We start from the raw sequence: 21,889 nt of genomic DNA, 5'->3' as shown, positions 1-21,889 counted from the left end.
TAAAGTTGAAAAGAGTGGGAGAAGAGACAATGACAGATGAGCTGTCAATAAATTTTGAACACTGGAAAACAGATGAATAATTGAATGACTTAGCAGGCAAGAGAAAGCTGAAATTTAAATCTGTAATCATGAAAGCTAACAAGATCTTCCAGATTCAAGCATGGAAAAGCTTAGGACTTGGGAGTACTCTAAAGTGTTGGTTAAAGTACTGTTAAACTAAAGAGGATTGGTTACAAGTTAGTATATGTAGTAGTTAGACAGCCCCCTCCCCCACCCAGGTTTACTCTCTGGATAGAATGAACTAGAGCATCTATATATTCTTTAAGTACAGTTACAGCTAAGGATGTGTTAAAGATGGGGGGTAAGAAAAGTCTACCTACTGAATGTGAGAGCTCCATTCTTTTTCTTCTCAGCTCTGAGTAGGCTGACAATCAATCTTATATCTTCACGGCAAGAAAGTACAGTGTTCCTGTCTAAGAAAACTGACCACCCCATGAATAAGGGCCTACAGATAGTAACAAAGTGGCCCTGTTCCTACCTTACTGCAAAGCCTCCCAGCCTATAAGTCCCACCCATGTACACAAAGCTACCAATCAGCACTTTAGTGCCTTACTCTTAAATAAGTGCATGGAGTCTTCACCAGATATTCAAAGAATGTCTATAATATGAAAAACAGAGACCAAAACAATACCAACAAAACAAAAGCAGGGTGGAAGAACTTGTGGAAAACAGAAACAGTGCAATAGAAAAGAAGTTGGCAAACTTTTTCTGTAAAGGGCCAGACAAGTACATATTTTATGTTTTTCAGACCACATACAGTCTGCATCCACATTCTTCTTTGTTTTTTCTTTAACCTTTAAAATGTAAGTACCATTCCTAGATTGCAGGCTATACAAAAACATGATATGGACCAGATTTTCCCTGTGGACTATAGTTTGCCAACTGTTGGATAGAAGAAAACTTTAAAAAAATTTTATCAGTAATACCCGTAGGGGGAGGTAAGATATTGCCTCCATAAAACAAGAACAGAAAATAAGAAAAAGCTCCTAGACATCAATATGGTAGCAACAAATTTTAAATGCAGAATTGGGCTTAGGAGAGAAAATTGAAATTTCCCACATCCAAAAATCAAAGAGAAAGAAAATGGGAAAGAATAACTAGAAAATTAGAGGATCAGTATGCAGGAAACAACTTCTGATAAATAGGAGCTCCATATGAAGAGACTAGAGAAAATAAAGAAACATGTCAAAGAAATAATTCAAGAAAAATGCTCAGAATTGAAGGATATAGTTTCCTGATGAAAGCATCCACTCAAGCACCAGTAAAGGGGGAAAAGCTACAAAGCTCCTCACTATGCAGTTTCAAAGTACCCAAGGTAAAGAAAAGGTCCTGAAACCTTCCAGAGAGAAAAAGACAACTCTCATACAAAAGATATAGAATCAGTATTGAAACAGACTTCTTAAAAGCAACACTAGAAGCTGAAAGACAGTTGAAAATTATCTTCAGTTATTTGAGGGAAATTGTTGACTTGCAATCTAAGTTCTTAGCAACCCAAATGATCAATAAACTGTAAGACAGACTAAAGCCTTCAGTATTCAGTATTAAAGGACCTAAAACATTTGCTTCAAATGCACACTTTCTCAGGATCCAACTGAAAGATATTCTCCAACAAAGAAGAGAAAATTTAGAAAGAGGAATACCAAAGATGCAGAAAACCGGAGTTCCAACCCAGAAAAGTGAAATTCCCAAAACAACCAAGAAAGAAAGCTCTAGGATGAATCTGTGCAGCAGTCCCATAGTAGTTAGTCTAGATTGGTTTTTGAGGATGGAAGGTTTTGCCCATATTGAGAAAAATTCTTACAACTGTGACAAAGTGGGAATTAATAAATGATAGAAACATAGAAAATTAAGCAAAAAAGGAGAGAAGGGAGAGTTATTAACTCCAAGGCAGACAAAAACGTCTTGTATGGGAAAGGACATATAATCATAGTGGATCATGTAATTCACCTTTAAATGGTAATCCACTGAATATTGATTTACAAAAGAATTGTGATATAATGCTGCTAGAAGAATGGAGAGGTAGTGAAGTTATCAGTGATATGAGATAAACATTTTCTGTAGGAAGAGTCAGTAAATGATTTCTAATGGTTAAAAAACAGGAAGTAGTAGTAGTATAAATGTTATTTAGAAATATGGAGGCAAATGACCGCAAGAACTATGCAAAATATTTTCAATTAATTGTTTCTGAGATTGGGAATTGTAGATGTGGTGTGGGTAGGCAAACGAAAATTCTGTTTTTATTAAAACTATTGTAATACTATTTGACTTTTAAACTATGCTTGTGTATTTGATTAAAAATTAAAATTTACAAGCTAAAATTAACTTTTTAAAGAGTATGGAGATTGGTTCAAGATGGCGGAGTAGAAGGACATGCTCTCATTCTTTCAAGAACACCAGAATCACAACTAACTGCTGAACAATCATCGGCAGGAAGACACTGGAACTCACCAAAAAAGATACCCCACATGCAAAGACAAAGAAGAGGCTGCAGTGAGACGGTAGGAGGGGTGCTATCACAATAAAATCAAATACCATAACTGCTGGGTGGGTGACTCACAAACTGGAGAACACTTATACCACAGAAGTCCACCCACTGGAGTGAAGGTTCTGAGCCACACATCAGACTTCCCAACCTGGGGGCCTGGCAATGGACAGAGGAATTCCTAGAGGATCAGACTTTGAAGGCTAGCGGGATTTGATTGCAGGACTTCGGCAGGACTGGGGGAAACAGAGACTCCACTCTTGGAGGGCACACACAAAGTACTGTGTGCATCAGGACCCAGGGGAAGGAGCAGTGACCCAATAGGAGACTGAACCAGACCTACCTGCTAGTGTCGGAGGGTCTCCTGCAGAGGCGGGGGACAGCTGTGGCTCACCAAGGGACAAGGACACTGGCAGCAGAAGTTCTGGGAAGGACTCCTTGGCGTGAGCCTTCCCAGAGTCCGCCATTGGCCCCACCAAAGAGCCTGGGTAGGCTCCAGTGTTGGGTCACCTCAGGCCAAACAACCAACAGGGAGGGAACTCAGCCCCACCCATCAGCAGACAAGGGGATTAAAGTTTTACTGAGCTCTGCCCACCAGAGCAACAGCCAGCTCTACCCACCAACAGTCCCTCCCATCAGGAAACTTCCACAAGCCTCTTAGATACCCTCATCCACCAGAGGGCAGACAGCAGAAGCAAGAAGAACTGCAGTCCTGCAGCCTGTGGAACAAAAACCATATTCACGGAAAGATAGACAAGATGAAAGGCAGAGGGCTATGTCCAGATGAAGGAACAAGATAAAACCCCAGAAAAAACAACTAAATGAAGTGGAGATAGGCAACCTTCCAGAAAAAGAATTCAGAATAATGATAGTGAAAATGATCCAGGACCTCGGAAAAAGAATGGAGACAAAGATCGAGAAGATGCAAGAAATGTTTAACAAAGATCTAGAAGAATTAAAGAACAAACAAACAGAGATGAACAATACAATAACTGAAATGAAAAATACACTAGAAGGAATCAATAGCAGAATAACTGAGGCAGAAGAACGCATAAGTGACCTGGAAGACAGAATGGTGGAATTCACTGCTGCAGAACAGAATAAAGAAACAAGAATAAAAAGAAATGAAGACAGCCTAAGAGACCTCTGGGACAACATTAAACGCACCAACATTCTCATTATAGGGGTCCCAGAAGGAGAAGAGAGAAAGGACCCGAGAAAATATTTGACGAGATTATAGTCGAAAACTTCCCTAACATGGGAAAGGAAATAGCCACCCAAGTCCAGGAAGCGCAGAGAGTCCCATACAGGATAAACCCAAGGAGAAACACGCCGAGACACATAGTAATCAAATTGGCAAAAATTAAAGACAAAGAAAAATTATTGAAAGCAGCAAGGGAAAAATGACAAATAACATACAAGGGAACTCCCATAAGGTTAACAGCTGATTTCTCAGCAGAAACTCTACAAGCCAGAAGGGAGTGGCATGATATACTTAAAGTGATGAAAGGGAAGAACCTACAACCAAGATTACTCTACCTGGCAAGGATCTCATTCAGATTCGACAGAGAAATCAAAAGCTTTATAGACAAGCAAAAGCTAACAGAATTCAGCACCACCAAACCAGCTGTACAACAAATGCTAGAGGAACTTCTCAAAGTGGGAAACACAAGAGAAGAAAAGGACCTACAAAAACAAACACAAAACAATTAAGAAAATGGTCATAGGAACATACATATCGATAATTACCTTAAATGTGAATGGATTAAATGCTCCAGCCAAAAGACACAGGCTCACTGAATGGATACAAAAACAAGACCCATATATATGCTGTCTACAAGAGACCCACTTCAGACCTAGGGACACATACAGACTGAAAGTGAGGGGATGGAAGAAGATATTCCATGCAAATGGAAATCAAACGAAAGTTGGAGTAGCGATACTCATATCAGATAAAATAGACTTTAAAATAAAAAATGTTACAAGAGACAAGGAAGGACACTATATAATGATCAAGGGATCAATCCAAGAAGAAGATATAACAATTATAAATATATATGCACCCAACATAGGAGCACCTCAATACATAAGGCAACTGCTAACAGCTCTAAAAGAGGAAATCAACAGTAACACAATAATAGTGGGGGACTTTAACACCTCACTTACACCAATGGACAGATCATCCAAACAGAAAATTAATAAGGAAACACAAGCTTTAAATGGCACAGTAGACCAGATAGATTTAATTGATATTTATAGGACATTCCATCCAAAAACAGCAGATTACACTTTCTTCTCAAGTGCGCATGGAACATTCTCCAGGATAGATCACATCTTGGGTCACAAATCAAGCCTCAGTAAGTTTAAGAAAATTGAAATCATATCAAGCATCTTTTCTGACCACAACACTGTAAGATTAGAAATCAATTACAGGGAAAAAAATGTAACAAACACAAACACATGGAGACTAAACAATACATTACTAAATAATCAAGAGATCACTAAAGAAATCAAAGAGGAAACAAAAAATACCTAAAGACAAATGACAATGAAAACACGATGGTCCAAAACCTATGGGATGCAGCAAAAGCAGTTCTAAGAGGGAAGTTTATAGCTATACAAGCCTACCTAAAGAAACAAGAAAAATCTCAAATAAACAATCTAACATTACACCTGAAGGAACTAGAGAAATAAGAACAAACAAAACCCAAAGTTAGCAGAAGGAAAAATATCATAAAAGAGCAGAAATAAATGAATTAGAAACAAAGAAAACAGTAGCAAAGATCAATAAAACTAAAAGCTGGTTCTTTGAAAAGATAAACAAAATTGATAAACCATTAGCCAGACTCATCAAGAAAAAGAGGGAGAGGACTGAAATCAATAAAATTAGAAATGAAAAAGGAGAAGTTGCAACAGACACCGCAGAAATACAAAGCATCCTAAGAGACTACTACAGGCAACTCTATGCCAATAAAATGGACAACCTGGAAGAAATGGACAAATTCTTAGAAAGGTATAACCTGCCAAGACTGAACCAGGAAGAATTAGAAAATATGAACAGACCAATCACAAGTAATGAAATTGAAACTGTGATTTAAAATTTCCAACAAACAAAAGTCCAGGACCAGATGGCTTCACAGGTGAATTCTATCAAACATTTAGAGAAGAGCTAACACCCATTCTTCTCAAACTCTTCCATTCCAAAAAATTGTAGAGGAAGGAAAACTCCCAAACTCATTCTGTGAGGCCACCATCACCCTGATACCAAAACCAGACAAAGATACTACAAAAAAAGAAAATTACAGACCAATATCACTGATGAATATAGATGCAAAAATCCTCAACAAAATACTAGCAAACAGAATCTAAAAACACAATAAAAGGATCATACACCATGATCAAGTGGGATTTATCCAAGAGATGCGAGGATTCTTCAGTATACGCAAATCAATCAATGTGATACACCATATTAACAAATTGAAGAATAAAAACATATGATCATCCCAATAGATGCAGAAAAAGCTTTTCACAAAATTCAACACCCATTTATGATAAAAACTCTCCAGAAAGTGGGCATAGAGGAAACCTACCTCAACATAATAAAGGCCATATATGACAAACCCACAGCAAACATCATTCTCAATGGTGAAAAACTGAAAGTATTTCCTGTAAGATCAGGAACAAGACAAGGATGTCCACCCTCACCACTATTATTCAACATAGTTTTGGAAGTCCTAGCCATGGCAATCAGAGAAGAAAAAGAAATAAAAGGAATCCAAATTGGAAAAGAAGAAGTAAAACTGTCACTGTTTGCAGATGACATGATACTATACATAGAGAATCCTAAAGATGCCACCAGAAAACTACTAGAGCTAATCAATGAATTTGGTAAAGTTGCAGGATACAAAATTAATGCACAGAAATCTCTTGCATTCCTATACACTAATGATGAAAAATCTGAAAGAAAAATTAAGGAAACACTCCCATTTACCATTGCAACAAAAAGAATAAAATACCTAGGAATAAACCTACCTAGGGAGACAAAAGACCTGTATGCAGAAAACTATAAGACACTGATGAAAGAAATTAAAGATGATACCAGCAGATGGAGAGATATACCATGTTCTTGGATTGGAAGAATCAATATTGTGAAAATGACTATACTACCCAAAGCAATCTACAGATTCAATGAAATCCCCATCAAATTACCAATGGCATTTTTTACAGAACTAGAATAAAAAATCTTAAAATTCGTATGGAGACACAAAAGACCCCGAATAGCCAAAGCAGTCTTGAGGGGAAAAAACGGAGCTGGAGGATCAGACTCCCTGACTTCAGACTATACTACAAATCTACAGTAATCAAGACAGTATGTTACTGGCACAAAAACAGAAATATAGATCAATGGAACAGGATAGAACGCCCAGAGATAAACCCACACATTTATGGTCAACTAATCTATGACAAAGGAGACAAGGATATACAATGGAGAAAAGACAGTCTCTTCAATAAGTGGTGCTGGGAAAACTGGACAGCCACATGTAAAAGAATGAAATTAGAACACTCCCTAACACCATACACAAAAATAAACTCAAAATGGATTAGAGACCTAAATGTAAGATTGGACACTATAAAACTCTTAGAGGAAAACATAGGAAGAACACTCTTTGACATAAATCACAGCAAGGTATTTTTTGATCCACCTCCAGAGTAATGGAAATAAAAATAAACAAATGGGACCTAATGAAACTTAAAAGCTTTTGCACAGCAAAGGAGACCATAAACAAGACAAAAAGACAACCCTCAGAATGGGAGAAATATTTGCAAATGAATCATCAGACAAAGGATTAATCTCCAAAATATATAAACAGCTCATGCTACTCAATATTAAAAGAATAAACAACCAATCCAAAAATGGGCAGAAGACCTAAATAGACATTTCTCCATAGAAGACATACAGATGGCCAAGAAGCATATGAAAAGCTGCTCAACATCACTAATTATTAGAGAAATGCAAATGAAAACTACAATGAGGTATCACCTCACACCAGTTAGAATGGGCATCATCAGAAAATCGACAAACAACAAATGCTGGCGAGGGTGTGGAGAAATGGGAACCCTCTTGCACTGTTGGTGGGAATGTAAATTGATACAGCCACTATGGAGACCAGTATGGAGGTTCTTTAAAACACTAAAAATAGAACTACCATATGACCCAGCAATCCCGCTACTGGGCATATACCCAGAGAAAACCATAATTCAAAAAGACACATGCACCCCAATGTTCATTGCAGCACTATTTACAATAGCCACGTCATGGAAGCAACCTAAATGCCCATTGACAGACGAATGTATAAAGAAGATGTGGTACATATATACAATGGAATATTACTCAGCCATAAGAAGGAAGGAAATTGGGTCATTTGTAGAGACGTGGATGCATCTAGAGACTGTCATACAGAGTGTAGTAAGTCAGAAAGAGAAAAACAAATATCGTATGTTAACGCACATATGTGGAACCCAGAAAATGGTACAGATGAACTGGTTTGCAGAGCAGAAACTGAGACACAGAAGTAGAGAACAAACATACGGACACCAAGGGGGGAAAGCGGCAGGTGGTGGGGGTTGTGGTGTGATGGATTGGGAGATTGGGATTGACATGTATACACTGATGTGTATAAAATGGATGACTAATAAGAAAATAAATAAATATTTTTTAAAAGTCTGGAGGTTTCAATTCTAGATAAGATGGAGTAAGTACATTCTGTACTGTCTTTAAAAGCTAGACAGAATGCATGGAGCAGCTATTTGAGTACCGTGAAAAGTGAATAATAGTAGACAGATTGCGGAAGAAGACCAGAATTCAAAATACCAGTGAACTGGTTGGAATAACTGTATTAATATCAGGACAAAGTAGAATTCAAAGGAAAGAAAATTATTGGGGTGTTAGAAGAAAAATTACATAATGATAAAAGGGTCAATTTATCAAAAAGACATAACAATCCTAAATGTGTATGCACCTAAAAATAACTTCAAAATACATGACACAAAAGTTGGCATCTGAATAGAGAAATAGACAAATCCACAAGCATGGTTGGAGACTTTAAAATTCCTTTCTCAGTAATAGATAGAAGTAGTAAACAGAAAACCAATAAAGAGATAGAAGACTTATACAATATTATTAACCAGCTAGATTGAATTGACATTATAGAGCACTCCACCCAACAACAGCAGAATAAACACAAGGAATATGCACCAATTTAGACAATATCCTGGGTGATAAACAAATTTTTTTTTAAGGATTTGAAATCATAGTGTGTTCTTTGACCATGCTGCAAATAAACAAACTAGAAATCAATAACAGAAAGATAATGTAAAAATGTCCAAGTACTTGGAAATTAAGAACATCTTTAAAAATCCATAGGAAAAACAGGATGTCTTAGGAAAATTAGAAAATATTGTGAACTCACCAGAAATGAAAATCATCATATCAAAATTTGTGGACCACAGGTATAGCAGAGCTCACTGGGAAATTTATATCATTAAATGTTTATTTTCAAAAACAAGAAAGATCTCTAATCAGTTATCTAAACTTCTACCTTAAGAAGCTAGAAAAGAAGAACAAAGTAAATGTAAAGCAAACAGAAAAAAGAAAAGAATATATATCAATGAAACTAAAAAATCAATAAAATCCATTTTTAAAGCAATCAATAAAATCTACTGACTTATAGGTAAACTGACAAAAAAAAAGAGAAGCCACAAATTGCCAATATCTGGAATAAAAGAGGTGATATTACTACATATCCTGCAGACATTCAAAGTATAATATGGGGAAATTTTTACCTGTCTCAGAGCTCACTTAAGCAGTTGTTTAACTCACAGCTTCCTGAGACAATGAATGAAAATTGGGACAAATAACAAACTAACTGAAAAGCTTAAAGAGAAAAGCTGGGAAATGAGATGTCCATGGGGGCTTTAAAAGTTCCGACATATTCCTGAGACTCTAGTAGGAATGTTTAGGACTGTGCACATGACCAGGGATGTGCACATGCTCGTAAGACCTGAGAAGGTCCTAAGCTCTCGCCTCTGTGTGACCTTGAGGCTCTGCTGAAGCAGGAAGTGAAGACTAAGGTAGTGTTTTTGCCTGCCTGATCAAGGCTCACAAATGTATCCAAAAACACATGCAAAGCCTCTTGGCAAAGAATGGGAGACTGTGGATTCCAGATGTTTAAGGAAATCTCTGTCTAATCATTAGCTGACCACTAAGCTGACCTAGCAATAGTCACACATGACAGAATACAGACTTTACAAAATGATTTCAGAAAAGTCACAACAACAACAGCAGCAGCAACAACAAAAATCCTTGGGGAGGGAGGAAGAATCTGATTTCTACAGTTGCCACATTACATTATTTAAAATGTACTCTTTTCAACAAAAATTATGGCATGTTCAAAGAATATATTCCCCATACACAGGGGAGAAAGCAGTCAATAAGAATTATCCCTAAGGGAGTCCAGATGTTGTAGTTAGTATATAAAGCTATTTTAAATATGATCAAGGAACTAAAGAAATTATGTCTAAAGAGCTATAGGAAACTATGAGAATGATGTTTCACCAGATGGAGAATATCAATAGTTAGAATTTTTTAAAAAAAGAACCTAATGGAAATTCTGGAGTTGAAACGTACAATAAGTGAAATGAAAAATTTATTAGAGGGGCTCAACAGCAGTTTTGAGCAGGAAGAAGAAAGAATTTGTTTCCAGTCTGAGGAACAGAAAGAAAAAGAATGAAGAATAATTAAGATAGCCTCAGGAACCTGTACAACCCATCAAGCATACCAACATACACATAAAGAGAGTCTTAGAGGGAGAGAAGAGAGAGAAAGAAACAGAAAGATTTTTTTGAAAAAGTAATGGCTGGAAACTTCCCTAATTTGATGAAAAACATTAATCTACACATCTAAGAAAATCAGAAAACTCCAAGTAGTTTGAACTCAAAGAGATCCATACATAGAAATGTCATGATCAAGCTGTCAAAAGACAAGGAGAGAATCTAGAAAGCAGCAAGAGAAAAACAACTCATTTTACAAGGTATCCTCAATAATTTAAGCAGATTTCTCACTGGAAACCATGGAGAGAAGAAGGCAGTGAAATGACATGTTTAAAACGCCAAAAGAAAAGAAAAAGACTGTCAATTGAATCTATATCTAACAAAACTATCCTTCAAAAATTAAGGAGAAAGTAGAACATTTCCAAATAAACAAAAACTGAGAGAATTACTCTCTAGAAAACTTATTGTACAAGAAATACTAAAGGGAGTCTTTTTCTGGCTGAAATGAAAGGACACTAACCAGTAACTTATATCCACATGAAGAAATAAAGAGCATCTGTAAAGATAATTTCATAGGTAAATATAAAAAACAATATAACTGTATTTTAATAACTTTTTCTCCTGTTTGATTTTTGAAAACAACTGCATAAAGCAATAAACTTAAGTCTGTGGTAATAGGCATTGTCTTGGCAGTCCCAAAGACAATGTTTAGGTTCAGTTACTCACCAGGAGCAGTGATAGACTCAGCATATAGCTGTATGCACACCTAGGATTTATTACAGTGAAAGGATACAAAGCAAAAACAGCAAAGGGAATAGGCACATGGGCAAACTCCAGGGGAAGCCAGGTACAATCTTCCAAGGGTCCTCTCTCAATGGAGTCACACAGGGCACACTTAGTTTCCCAGCAATGAATTGTGGTAACGTGTGAAATAATAGCCAATTGGGAGAGCTTGTTAGAGACTCAGCACCCGGTTTTTTTATTTGGGCTGGTCGTATAGGCAGCCTCTGCCTAACATTTCCCCAAAGTCTAGACTCTCAGAAGCAAAGCAGGTGTTCAGCATTAACCATATTTTTCCACAGACATTGTAGACACAGTGAAACTTTCTTCTTAGTTAGTGATTGGAACCCTCCCTGAAATCTAAACACCAACCAAGGGCTACCTTATATGCAGGCCTTTCTAGGGATAAGCAACTTGGCCTGCTGTGTTAACTCTTTTCTGCACAGGTGTACAATGTTAAAGATATAATTTATGTTAAAGTTGGGGGGAAGAAACAGAGTTATACAGGAGCAGTTTTTTTGTATACTACTGAAATTAAGTTGCTATCAATCCAAAATAGATTTTTATAAATTAAGGTGTTTATTATAATCCTCAAAGCAACCATTAATAAAATAACTCAAATATCTATTGCACACAGAAGAAGGCAGTAATGAAGGAATAGTGGAAGAACAATAACAAAAAAGACATAGAAAACAAATAGTAAAGTGGAAATTTGCAAAATAGCTAAATAAATTCTACCTTATCAGTAATTACATTAAGTGTAAATGGACTAAGCACTCCAATTAAAAGAAAAAGATTGGCAAAATGAATTTTTTTAAAAAGAACATGATCCAACTATATGCTGCCTGAAAGATAAATGCTTTGGTTAAAAAACACAACTAGATCAAGTGGAAACAGAAAAAGACATACCATGCAAGCAGTAAACAAAAGACAACTGATTTGGTTATACTAATACCAGACAAAATAAACTTTAAGACAAAAATTGTTACTAGAAATTTTCTAATAAAAATTTCACTCCATTAATTCAACAGTTATAGTTGGAGACTTTAATACCCCACTTTCAATAATGGATAGAACAGTTAGAAAGAAAATCAACAGAAAAGGAAAGTCTTGAACAACACTATAAACCAACAATTACAAACCTAACATATTTATCACACTCTACCCTACAATAACAGAATGCACATTCTTCTCAAGTGTACATGACACATACTTCAGGATAGACCATATGTTAGACTACAAAATAAGTCTCAATACATTTTAAATGGTTAAAATCATAGAAAGTATCTTTTCTGATCACAGTGGAATGATAGTATAAATCAGTAACAGACAGAAAATTTTAAAACTTATAAATACGTGGAAATTAAACAACATACTCCTAACCAGTGGATCAAAGGAGAAATCAAAGGGGAGATTAGAAAATACCTTGTGATAAATGAATATGATAACACAGTGTACCAAAATTTTGAGGGTAGAGTGAAAGCAGTGCTCAGAAATTTATTTTTATAAATGCCTATATTAAAAAAAAAAAAAGATCTGAAATCAGTACTCTAATCTTCTACCTTAAGGAATTAGGGAAAGAAGGGCAAATCATACCCAAGGCAAGCAGATCAAAGGAATATTAGAGATTAGAATGGAAATAAAGGAAATAGAAAATAAAGTAGAAAAAGTCAGGGTAACAAAAGTTGGTTCTTTGAGAAGATCAAGAAAATTGACAACATTTAACTAGACTGACCAAGAAAAAATGCAGAAAGGACTCAAATTACTAAAATTAGGAATGAAAGAGGGGTTGTTACTGCCAAACTTACAGAAATATAAAGCATTATAAGAGAATACTTGAACAATTTTATGACAACAAAATAGATAATTTAGATAAGTTGGACAAATTCAGGACTTCCCTGGTGGCACTGTGGTTAAGAATCCTGCCAATGCAGGGAACACACGTTAGAGCCCTCGCCTGGGAAGATCCCACATGCTGTGGAGCAACTAAGCCTGTGTGCCACAACTACTGATCCTGTGCTCTAGAGCCCGCAAGTCACAACTACTGAGCCCACATGCCACAACTAATGAAGCCTGTGTGCCTAGAGGCCATGCTTGGCAACAAGAGAAGCCACCAGCCCCTGCTCGCTGCAACTAGAGAAAGCCCACTTGCAGCAACGAAGACCCAACGCAGCCGAAAATAAAAAGATAATAAATAAATAAATTTATTTAAAAAAAAAAGATGGACAAATTCATAGAAAGACACAGCTATGGAAACTGACAGTCAAGCAGTAGAATGTCTGAATAGATCTATAACAAGTGAAGAGATGGAAGAATTAGTAATAATGAAAATTTCACAGAAGAAAAGCCCAGGAAAGAATGACTTCACTGATGAATTCTAGCAAACATTTAAAGAGAATCCTTTACAAACGCTTATGAAAAATAGAACAGGAAACATGTACCAATTTATTCTATGAGGCCAGTGTTGCCTGATACCAAAAGTAATCAAAGACATCACAAGAAAGCTACAGAGTAGTATCTCTTATGGTTATAGATGCAAAAATCCTCAACAGAAAAGTAGAAAACTGAATCCAGCAACTTACTAAAAGGATTGTACACAGTGACCAAGTGGAATTTATCTCAGGACTGCAAGGTGGTTCAACACCCTGCCAGTTTATTGGTTCAACTAAAATCAGTGTAACACTATATTAGAGTAAAGTACAAAACCCACAAGATCATCTCAAGATGAGAAAAAGCAATTGACAATATAACACTCAACAAAGTAGGAATAGCAGGTACTTCCTAAACCTTAAAGGGCATCTGTACATCCAATAGTTAACATCATACTGAATGGTGAAAGTCATCATTTTTCTCCTAAGTTTGAGAATAAAATAAGGATGGCCACTCTCACCACTTGTATTCATTATTGTATTGGAGGTTCTAGCCAGGGCAATTAGGCAAGAAAAAGAAATAAAAGATATTCAGATTGGAAAAGAAGTAAAATTATCTTTAAATTTGCAAATGACATGATATTCTACATAGAAATCCTAAGGAATCCATAAACAATAACTGTTTAGAGCTAAAACAAGTTCAGCAAAGTTATAGGATGCATATTCACTATACAAATATCAGTTACATTTTTATATACTAGCAATGAACAATCCAAAAATGAAATCAAGTTACTTCCATTTACAGTAGCATCAAAAAGAGCAAGATACTTAGAAATAACTTTAATGAAAGTACCCTGAAAGCTTCAAAATATTGTTGAAAGAAATTTCTAAATAAATGGGAGAATTCCATGATGATGGATTGGAAAACATTATTATTAAGATAGCATTCTCCCCCAAGTTGATCTACAGATTTAATATAATCCCAACCAGAATTCCAACTGGATTTGGTGCAGAAATTGAGAAGCTGATCCTAAAATTCATATGGAAATTGAAAGAGACCCAGAATAGCCACAAAAAATTTGAAAAAGAACAAAACTGGAGAACTGACAATTCTCAATTTCAAACTTACTGCAAAACTACAATAATCAAGACTGTATTGTATTGATGTAATACAGACATGTAGAACAAGGGGTAAAATTGAGGGTCCACAAACAAACCCATGCATTTACAGTGAATGGATTTTTGACAAGAGTGTCAAGACAATTTAATGAGGAAAGAATAGTCTTTTTCACAGATAATTCTTGGATAATTGGATATCCACCTGGAAAGGAATGAAGTTAGACCCCTACCTCACACCATATACAAAACTTAACTCAAAATGGATCAAAGACTAGCAAGGTATAAATTTTCTTGACCTTGGAATAGGCAGCGGTTTCTAAAATATTTGCAAATCATGTATCTGATAAGGGTCTTGTATCCAGAATATATAAAGAACTCTTACAGTTCAACAATAAAAATATAAATAATGCAATTTTAATTTGGACCAATAATTTAAATAGACATTTCTCCAAAAAAGGATACACACGTGGCCTTTGTGCACATGAAAAGATGCAGAACATCATTAGTCATTAGGGAAATGCAAATCAAAACCAGAGTGAAATACCACTTCATACCTCCTATGGTACATCTATTGAAAAAGATGGACAATAACAAGGGTTGGTGAAGCTATGGAGAAATTGGAAATCTCATACATGGCTAATGGAAATGTAAAATTATGTGACTGCTTTGGAAAAAAAAAATGTAGCAGTTCCTCTAAAAGTTAAACATAGAGTTACCATACAACCTAGCAATTCTATTCCTAAGTATATACCCAAGAGAATTTTTAAAATGTATCCATATAAAAACTTGTACACAAATGTTTATAGTAGCATTATTCATAATAGTCAAAAGGTGGAAACAACCCAAATGCCCATTAACTTACGAATGGATAAACAAATTATGGTATATCCATATAATGGAATATTATTCAGCCATAAGAAGGAACAAAGTACTGATACATGATACAAGTAACCTTGAAAACATCATGCTAAGTGAAAGAAGCCAGACACAAAATGACATATATTATATGATTCTTAGTTATATGAAGTGTCCAAAATAGGTATACCTATACAGACAGAAAGTAGATTGTGGTTACAAGGGGTTAGGAGGAATAATCTGGGTAATTGGGAGTGACTAATGGGCACAGGGTTTCTTTTTGGTGAGGTAAAAATGTTCTGTAATAGACAGTGGTATAGGTTGCAGAACCTTGTAAATGTAACCACTGAATTTTTTTTTTAATTTTTTTTTAATACAGCAGGTCCTTATTAGTCATCAATTTTATACACATCAGTGTATACATGTCAATCCCAATCGCCCAATTCATCACACCACCACCACCACCACCACCACCCCGCCGCTTTCCCCCCTTGGTGTCCATATGTTTATTCTCTACATCTGTGTCTCAATTTCTGCCCTGCAAACTGAAAACCACTAAATTTTAAAAATTTTAATAATGTTTAAAATTTTTAAAATTAGCAAATTGAACCCAACAATCTATAAAAAGAATAATGCACATGACCATGGTGTTTATTCTAGGGATGAAAGAAAGGCAAGCTCAGTATTTGAAATTTTGCCAGTATAATCCACCATATTAACAGTCTAAAAAGAACAACTACATGATTATATCAATTGGTGCAAAAATTTTTTTACAAACTTACTCATTTATGATAAAAACTTGTTAAACCAGAATAAAAGTTATGTACATAAAATCTACAGCTAATATAATACTTAAGGTAAAATATTGTGTGTGTAAAGAAGGTTTTGGGAAATGTTTTCTATAATTTTCTTGTCTTTCAAAGTAGAATGCATGTAACATTTTTGGGTATGTTATCAGTAGTTGGCAAAAGTAGGAGAGTTTTTTATACACCTACTTTGGTACATTGTACTGAGTAGTTTCTAAAAACTTTACTCATAATAATGACTTTGATTAAAGGACATGTCATTGATTTTGATACCTGACACATCATTGATTTTCTCAACCTTCTGTCTGTCCCACTAGAAGTGTGGCTTTATTTTCACTGTTATATTTATTTCATTTTCTCCCTATTTTTTATAGGTGTATTCGACACAAAAATGATTGGGGAGCTCTTATTCTAGTGGATGATCGCTTCAGGAGTAACCCAAGTCGATACATATCTGGTAAGATTCTCAGCTGGGCTTAGAGTAAGAATTAGTAACAATCTTTGGTATTTAATGACTTCTATTTTTAAAGACAAAGAATTGGATAGAGAATTTGAATTACTAGATCAAACATGGAAAAATTCACATTGACTGGAAATCTAGCCTTTTAATGAATTCTGTGTTTACAAAAAATCTTTATAGAGGAGAATCTGGTTACTGACGTAGTATTTATCAATCAAGATCCTTCAATTTCACCAGAATGTGGGATTTGATTCAGTAACATAGCAATAATTTATTTACCATTGTCAGGGAAAAAGCTGTTCCACAGAAATGAGTTTTACAAGAAATATTAAGTTTTTACATTTAAGCACACAAGCAATCCTTTGGTGCTTAGGATTCTTTTTATTCTTTCATTCTGGATTATTTGAGTTTTATTGTTTTATGTGTGTGTGTTTGTTTGTTTAGAAATGCTTCAGTTGTTATAGAGTTTATATTAGTCAGAGCTAGTATTTTCTAAAAAGAAAAAAAGCACCACTGCATGCTGCAAGATCAAGTACATGGTCATTTTTCCCCACTCAAATGAACAAATACTGTGTGCCTATAGTTTTCATCTGAATCAATACCAGGAATCCATCTGTTATTAAAGAACTGTTGAAAGTACTTGCATTTTTATTGTTATCTTTAGAGCTAAAAAGTTCATACCATACTATAATGAAAAGATGCTAATTTTTTAAATTTGTTTCAGATTAGCTGTCTATGGGTATGGACTCTACTTTTTATGTTTCAGAGCCTAATTATTATATTTGGTTCAATATTAAAACATATCCACCTGGATTGAAGCAAGAAATGCTGCTTTATTAGTCTTTTCTTCTCTTTCCCTGTAAAGCAAGCCAAGGCCAAGGTATAACCAAAAACAAATGTTAAGTGCTTATGTTTAGTCAGCAGGTGGAGCTCAGATTCTTTCAAATTTTCAAAAGCAAACTGACATTTTACACTGAAAAGGCTTTCTTTGATCACAAAAAGTTCGAAATGAAAGCAATAACTATAACGCTAAATTTTTCAATTTGGGAAATTTTCATATTCTTATTTGGTATAATTATTTTCCCCAAGCAAACAAAAGTAAAGAACTTTAAAGAAATGCTGTTTTAAGTTTTTTTTTCTTATTTTAAAATCTAGAACTGAAATTTTTACCTTGTAGTTCAGATTTGTTGAGAGATTTTTTTGAATTAAGTATTTTTCATTATTTTCTGTAAGGTTTTTATTTTTTCTGAGACTCATAAACTTTGAAATCTTATCTAGGCAATACAGCACAACAACATACAAATTCCATTTGATGACTAATTTTTGTTTAAATTCAACTCGCATAAGAATAATTGATAGAAAAGCTCCATTAAACAAAAAAACTAAAGGAATGTATTTGAAATGAAAGTAAAATAGTTCAAGTTGCTTGAAGCCCTGTCTTACCTTCCTCTCAACTTAAAATACCATAGTGACTTTTTAAATTACTCCAAAAGATGATAGTTTTAGTAACATCAGCAGAGTATTTATTTTCTAAAGTCCAAATATCTGAATTTCATTCTGAAGTGAGTCATACTCCGAAACACCTTATACTGTTAATATGGTTTATTTTTATGCAGTTTTCACATGTCACAGGGTCAAATCTTGTCCCTTACAACTTGATTATTTATATATTAAAAAATAATTATATAATAAATATTCAGATAGGACATGATTTGCCCATAAAACAGTGTTATTCCTATTCCTTTTACTCCCAGAATAGTTTGATATATTTGGAATTGGAAGGAGAAGGGAAACAAACAAACAAACAAAAAAACCTATGAGACTGTAATCTTGAATTTATTTTTGCTAAAGGAGTCAAATTTAAAAGTTGGAATAAAAGATTGTGTTGTTTAGAACTTGTATTTTCTCTGCAATTAAAAGGTAGGTAATTTTTTGTGGGGAATTATGATAAAATTAAATTTGCCTTATTCCCCAGTTATTCTAAATTGACAAATAATACATTTTCCCATCTCCATTCTACTCCCACTGCCTCTTCCCTCCATCCAGTTGACAATCACTGCATGTAAAGAGAAATGCTACTGATACAAGAGCATATTGTACATATGAAGGTAAAAAGGCAGGAAAAATGTTGAGAACCACCCTGTATCCTCTAAATTCAAAGTAGATTACCTCACCAGAGAAGTTATGTAATTTTTTTTTCTTAATACATAATATCTTCACTGAATAACCAAAGTTTCTTTGCTGGGTTTACATTTTGCCTTAGGACTTTCTAAGTGGGTTCGGCAGCTGATTCAGCACCATTCAACCTTTGAGAGTGCGCTGGAGTCCTTGGCTGAATTTTCCAAAAAGCACCAAAAGGTCAATGATGTATACAAAGAAGAAAGAAAATCTATACAGGACAGTGAGTCTACGCTTGCAGTGGCTTGTTTGAAGGATAATACCTCAACTTATTTATTAGAAGCAGCAAGCCATCTATCACCAGAATATCCTAGGGAAGGTAAAGTAAAAATGTGTCTAAGAGCTACAGTATCCTAAAATGATAGATAAAAGTCCATCTTTACCAAGAGGCATCATCTCCAGAAAGGAGAAAAGTATGAGAAGTTCTAACCATTTACATTTGGTAGAAAAGTTTTTCATTGTGTTTAGTGAAATGATATTTGTTATGCCACAGATTAATGTCCTTAAATATGTTGGTTATTGTAATATAAGGTGTTATCATAAAATAATGAAATAGTATGATGTATCAGAATGGGAACAAATTTTTGTCAGGAGATCTACACATATTTTCTGGTTTTCCACTTAGAAGTTTTGCCACTAACTACCTTTGTGACCCCCCCACCGCCGAGCAAGTCACTTAACTTTTTTAGTCTTAATAGAAGGGATATCTGCCTACCTATCCCTCCAGGTTGGGTTGTAAAGATCTAATAAGATGATAAATATCACAACATTGTAAAGCACTATGCAAATGGTAATGTTTTTCTAAAGGTGATATTAAAAATTGACCTAATTTTATAGATAATTGTCTTACATGAATTTCTTATTTTAGAGAAGTGAGAGTCATTTATTCTAAATGATAAAAAAATAATATTTTAAAATATCAGAATATACTGGATTAAAATATAATTTAGAAAATTAAAATATAGTTTTAAATATATTAGAATATAATACATCAGGGATTAGCAAACTATGGCCTGTGGACCAAATTCGGCCTGCTGTTTTTGTAAGTAAAGTTTAATGGAATACAGTCACACCCAATCATTTATATATTGTACACAACAGTAGAGTTGAGTAGTTGTATGTATTGCACTAGAACAGCATAATTGAGTAATTGCAACAGATACAATGTGATCCACAAAGCCTAAAATATTTACTGTCTGGCCTATTATAGAAAAAGTTTGCCAAACTGTTCTGTATCATTGGATATCATTTTAATTATTTTAATTAATATATAATAGTAGTTTAATATATCACTTTTTAAATATTTATTTTATAGTATATGCTTCTATCCTAACTAAATGTCATAGTGGATTCTAGGCCATTATACTGATAATCAGGAAAACTAGGTTCTAGTCCAGGTCTGATTACCTACCAATTCTATAACTTTAAGCAAATAACTTAGTCTTTGTGGTTGTCAGTTTCCTTAAGGGAATTAGTCTAGGTCAGTTTTTCTCAATCACTGGTTAGTGGATTTTTAAGGCATTTTTACAGCCTGTTCCCTCCTTTACTCATCCCGCTTCCTCTTCCTTTTTACCCTTTCTTTTCTTGTTCACTTCTGAGGTCCCTGGTGTGGAATTTGATAGTTTACCAGACAGCATTATAACTTGGGCTGGGAACCACTGGAGACCTAAGATTCCTTTCAGAGTTAACATGTTGTGCTTTAAGATGGATTGCTTAGAATGCTTCCATTCTAGGATGGAAGTCCTGCTACTACTTGTTATGGGCTCTCAATTATATATCCTATACAGTTATTTCAGTATTTCTAACAAAAATTGTTTTAATATAACAAATATTACATTAGGAGCAGAAAGTTAACACTCATATCTTTGTATTTGTAGATGATCCATTATTGTTGGAAGAGTCTGCCCAGGCAGTAGGAGCAGAAAAAATTGTGATTTCCAGATCCACAAGCCCAACCTTCAACAAACAAACAAACAGAGTTAGCTGGTCTGGCAGTAATTTTCTGGAACAGTATCTTACTGGTAAAATTCTGACTGGAACACCTAAGTTTAGGTCATCAGAGGACTGTGCCTCTAATTCTTCCACTTTCAAAACAGAAAAGGGATGTGAAGCAGTTTTGCCACTCACTGATAAATATGAGTCCTCCTCTCTGACAGTAAACACATCACTTGGACCACGCCCTCAATCAGAAACCATTGTTCCATCAATAAAGATTAATGCTACTCTTCTGAATCCAGAAGATCCAGACATTCAGTTGTCTCTAGTATGTGAAGAAGCTGAACTTTCTACTTCAAATACAGCTTTTGAAACAGAAGCAGAGGATGAATCTATCTATTTTACACCCGAACTTTATGATCCCATAGATACAAATGAAGAAAAGAATGAACTAGTTGGAACTGATAGAGACAACAGATTGGCTAATAATTCAAATTGCATTTTAGCTGAAGATCTTTTTGAAATTAAAACTATGAAAGGAGTGGATTCAGTCAGAGAAATGAAAGCTGAGGATTGCACAGGCACAAAGTTGAATAGACTCATGCATATTAAAGAAAGTAAAGTTGATGACATTGGTAGTAATGTAAAAATGACTCATATAAATGAATTGGAACTGGGAAAAAACTCATGAAACGGATATAAAGAACTTTAAACAGTCTCCCTCCAAAAATAAAGATGTGTTCCCTGGTGTTAGGTAATAATACTTAACTGTCAAGGTATAAAAACATGTCGTCATGCTTATATTAAACTCTATTGTAAATGATAATTTGTACATTGGATAAGTGACATAGCTTTTTTTTAAATTTGAGATATATAATTCACTTTAATCCAAAGTCTATATTATGTTCAGAAATATAAGTTTTACTATTCTCAAGTTTTGATAAATTGATTCATAAAAAATATTTTCCTCCAAGTCTTCCTTAGCTAAATGCAATATTAAATTAATCAATCCGGA

At 34.7% G+C, this 21,889-nt stretch overlaps 1 protein-coding gene across 1 annotated transcript in view; it reads left to right on the top strand.

The window, feature by feature from the left end:
• BRIP1 (BRCA1 interacting helicase 1) overlaps positions 1-21,632 on the top strand; it is a 194,712-nt gene extending 173,080 nt beyond the window's left edge. Inside the window, 5 exon segments of the mRNA XM_061175926.1 lie at positions 16,676-16,758; positions 19,025-19,277; positions 19,279-19,352; positions 20,817-21,553; positions 21,555-21,632. Coding sequence (XP_061031909.1) covers positions 16,676-16,758; positions 19,025-19,277; positions 19,279-19,352; positions 20,817-21,553; positions 21,555-21,632 — 1,225 coding nt within the window.
• Positions 21,633-21,889: the final 257 nt, after the last annotated feature.

This window comes from Eubalaena glacialis, chromosome 19, assembly GCF_028564815.1.
Source record: "Eubalaena glacialis isolate mEubGla1 chromosome 19, mEubGla1.1.hap2.+ XY, whole genome shotgun sequence".
Lineage (NCBI taxonomy): Eukaryota > Metazoa > Chordata > Mammalia > Artiodactyla > Balaenidae > Eubalaena > Eubalaena glacialis.
Note: the sequence above shows the minus strand (reverse complement) of the source record. Positions and strands in the feature narration are given on the sequence as shown.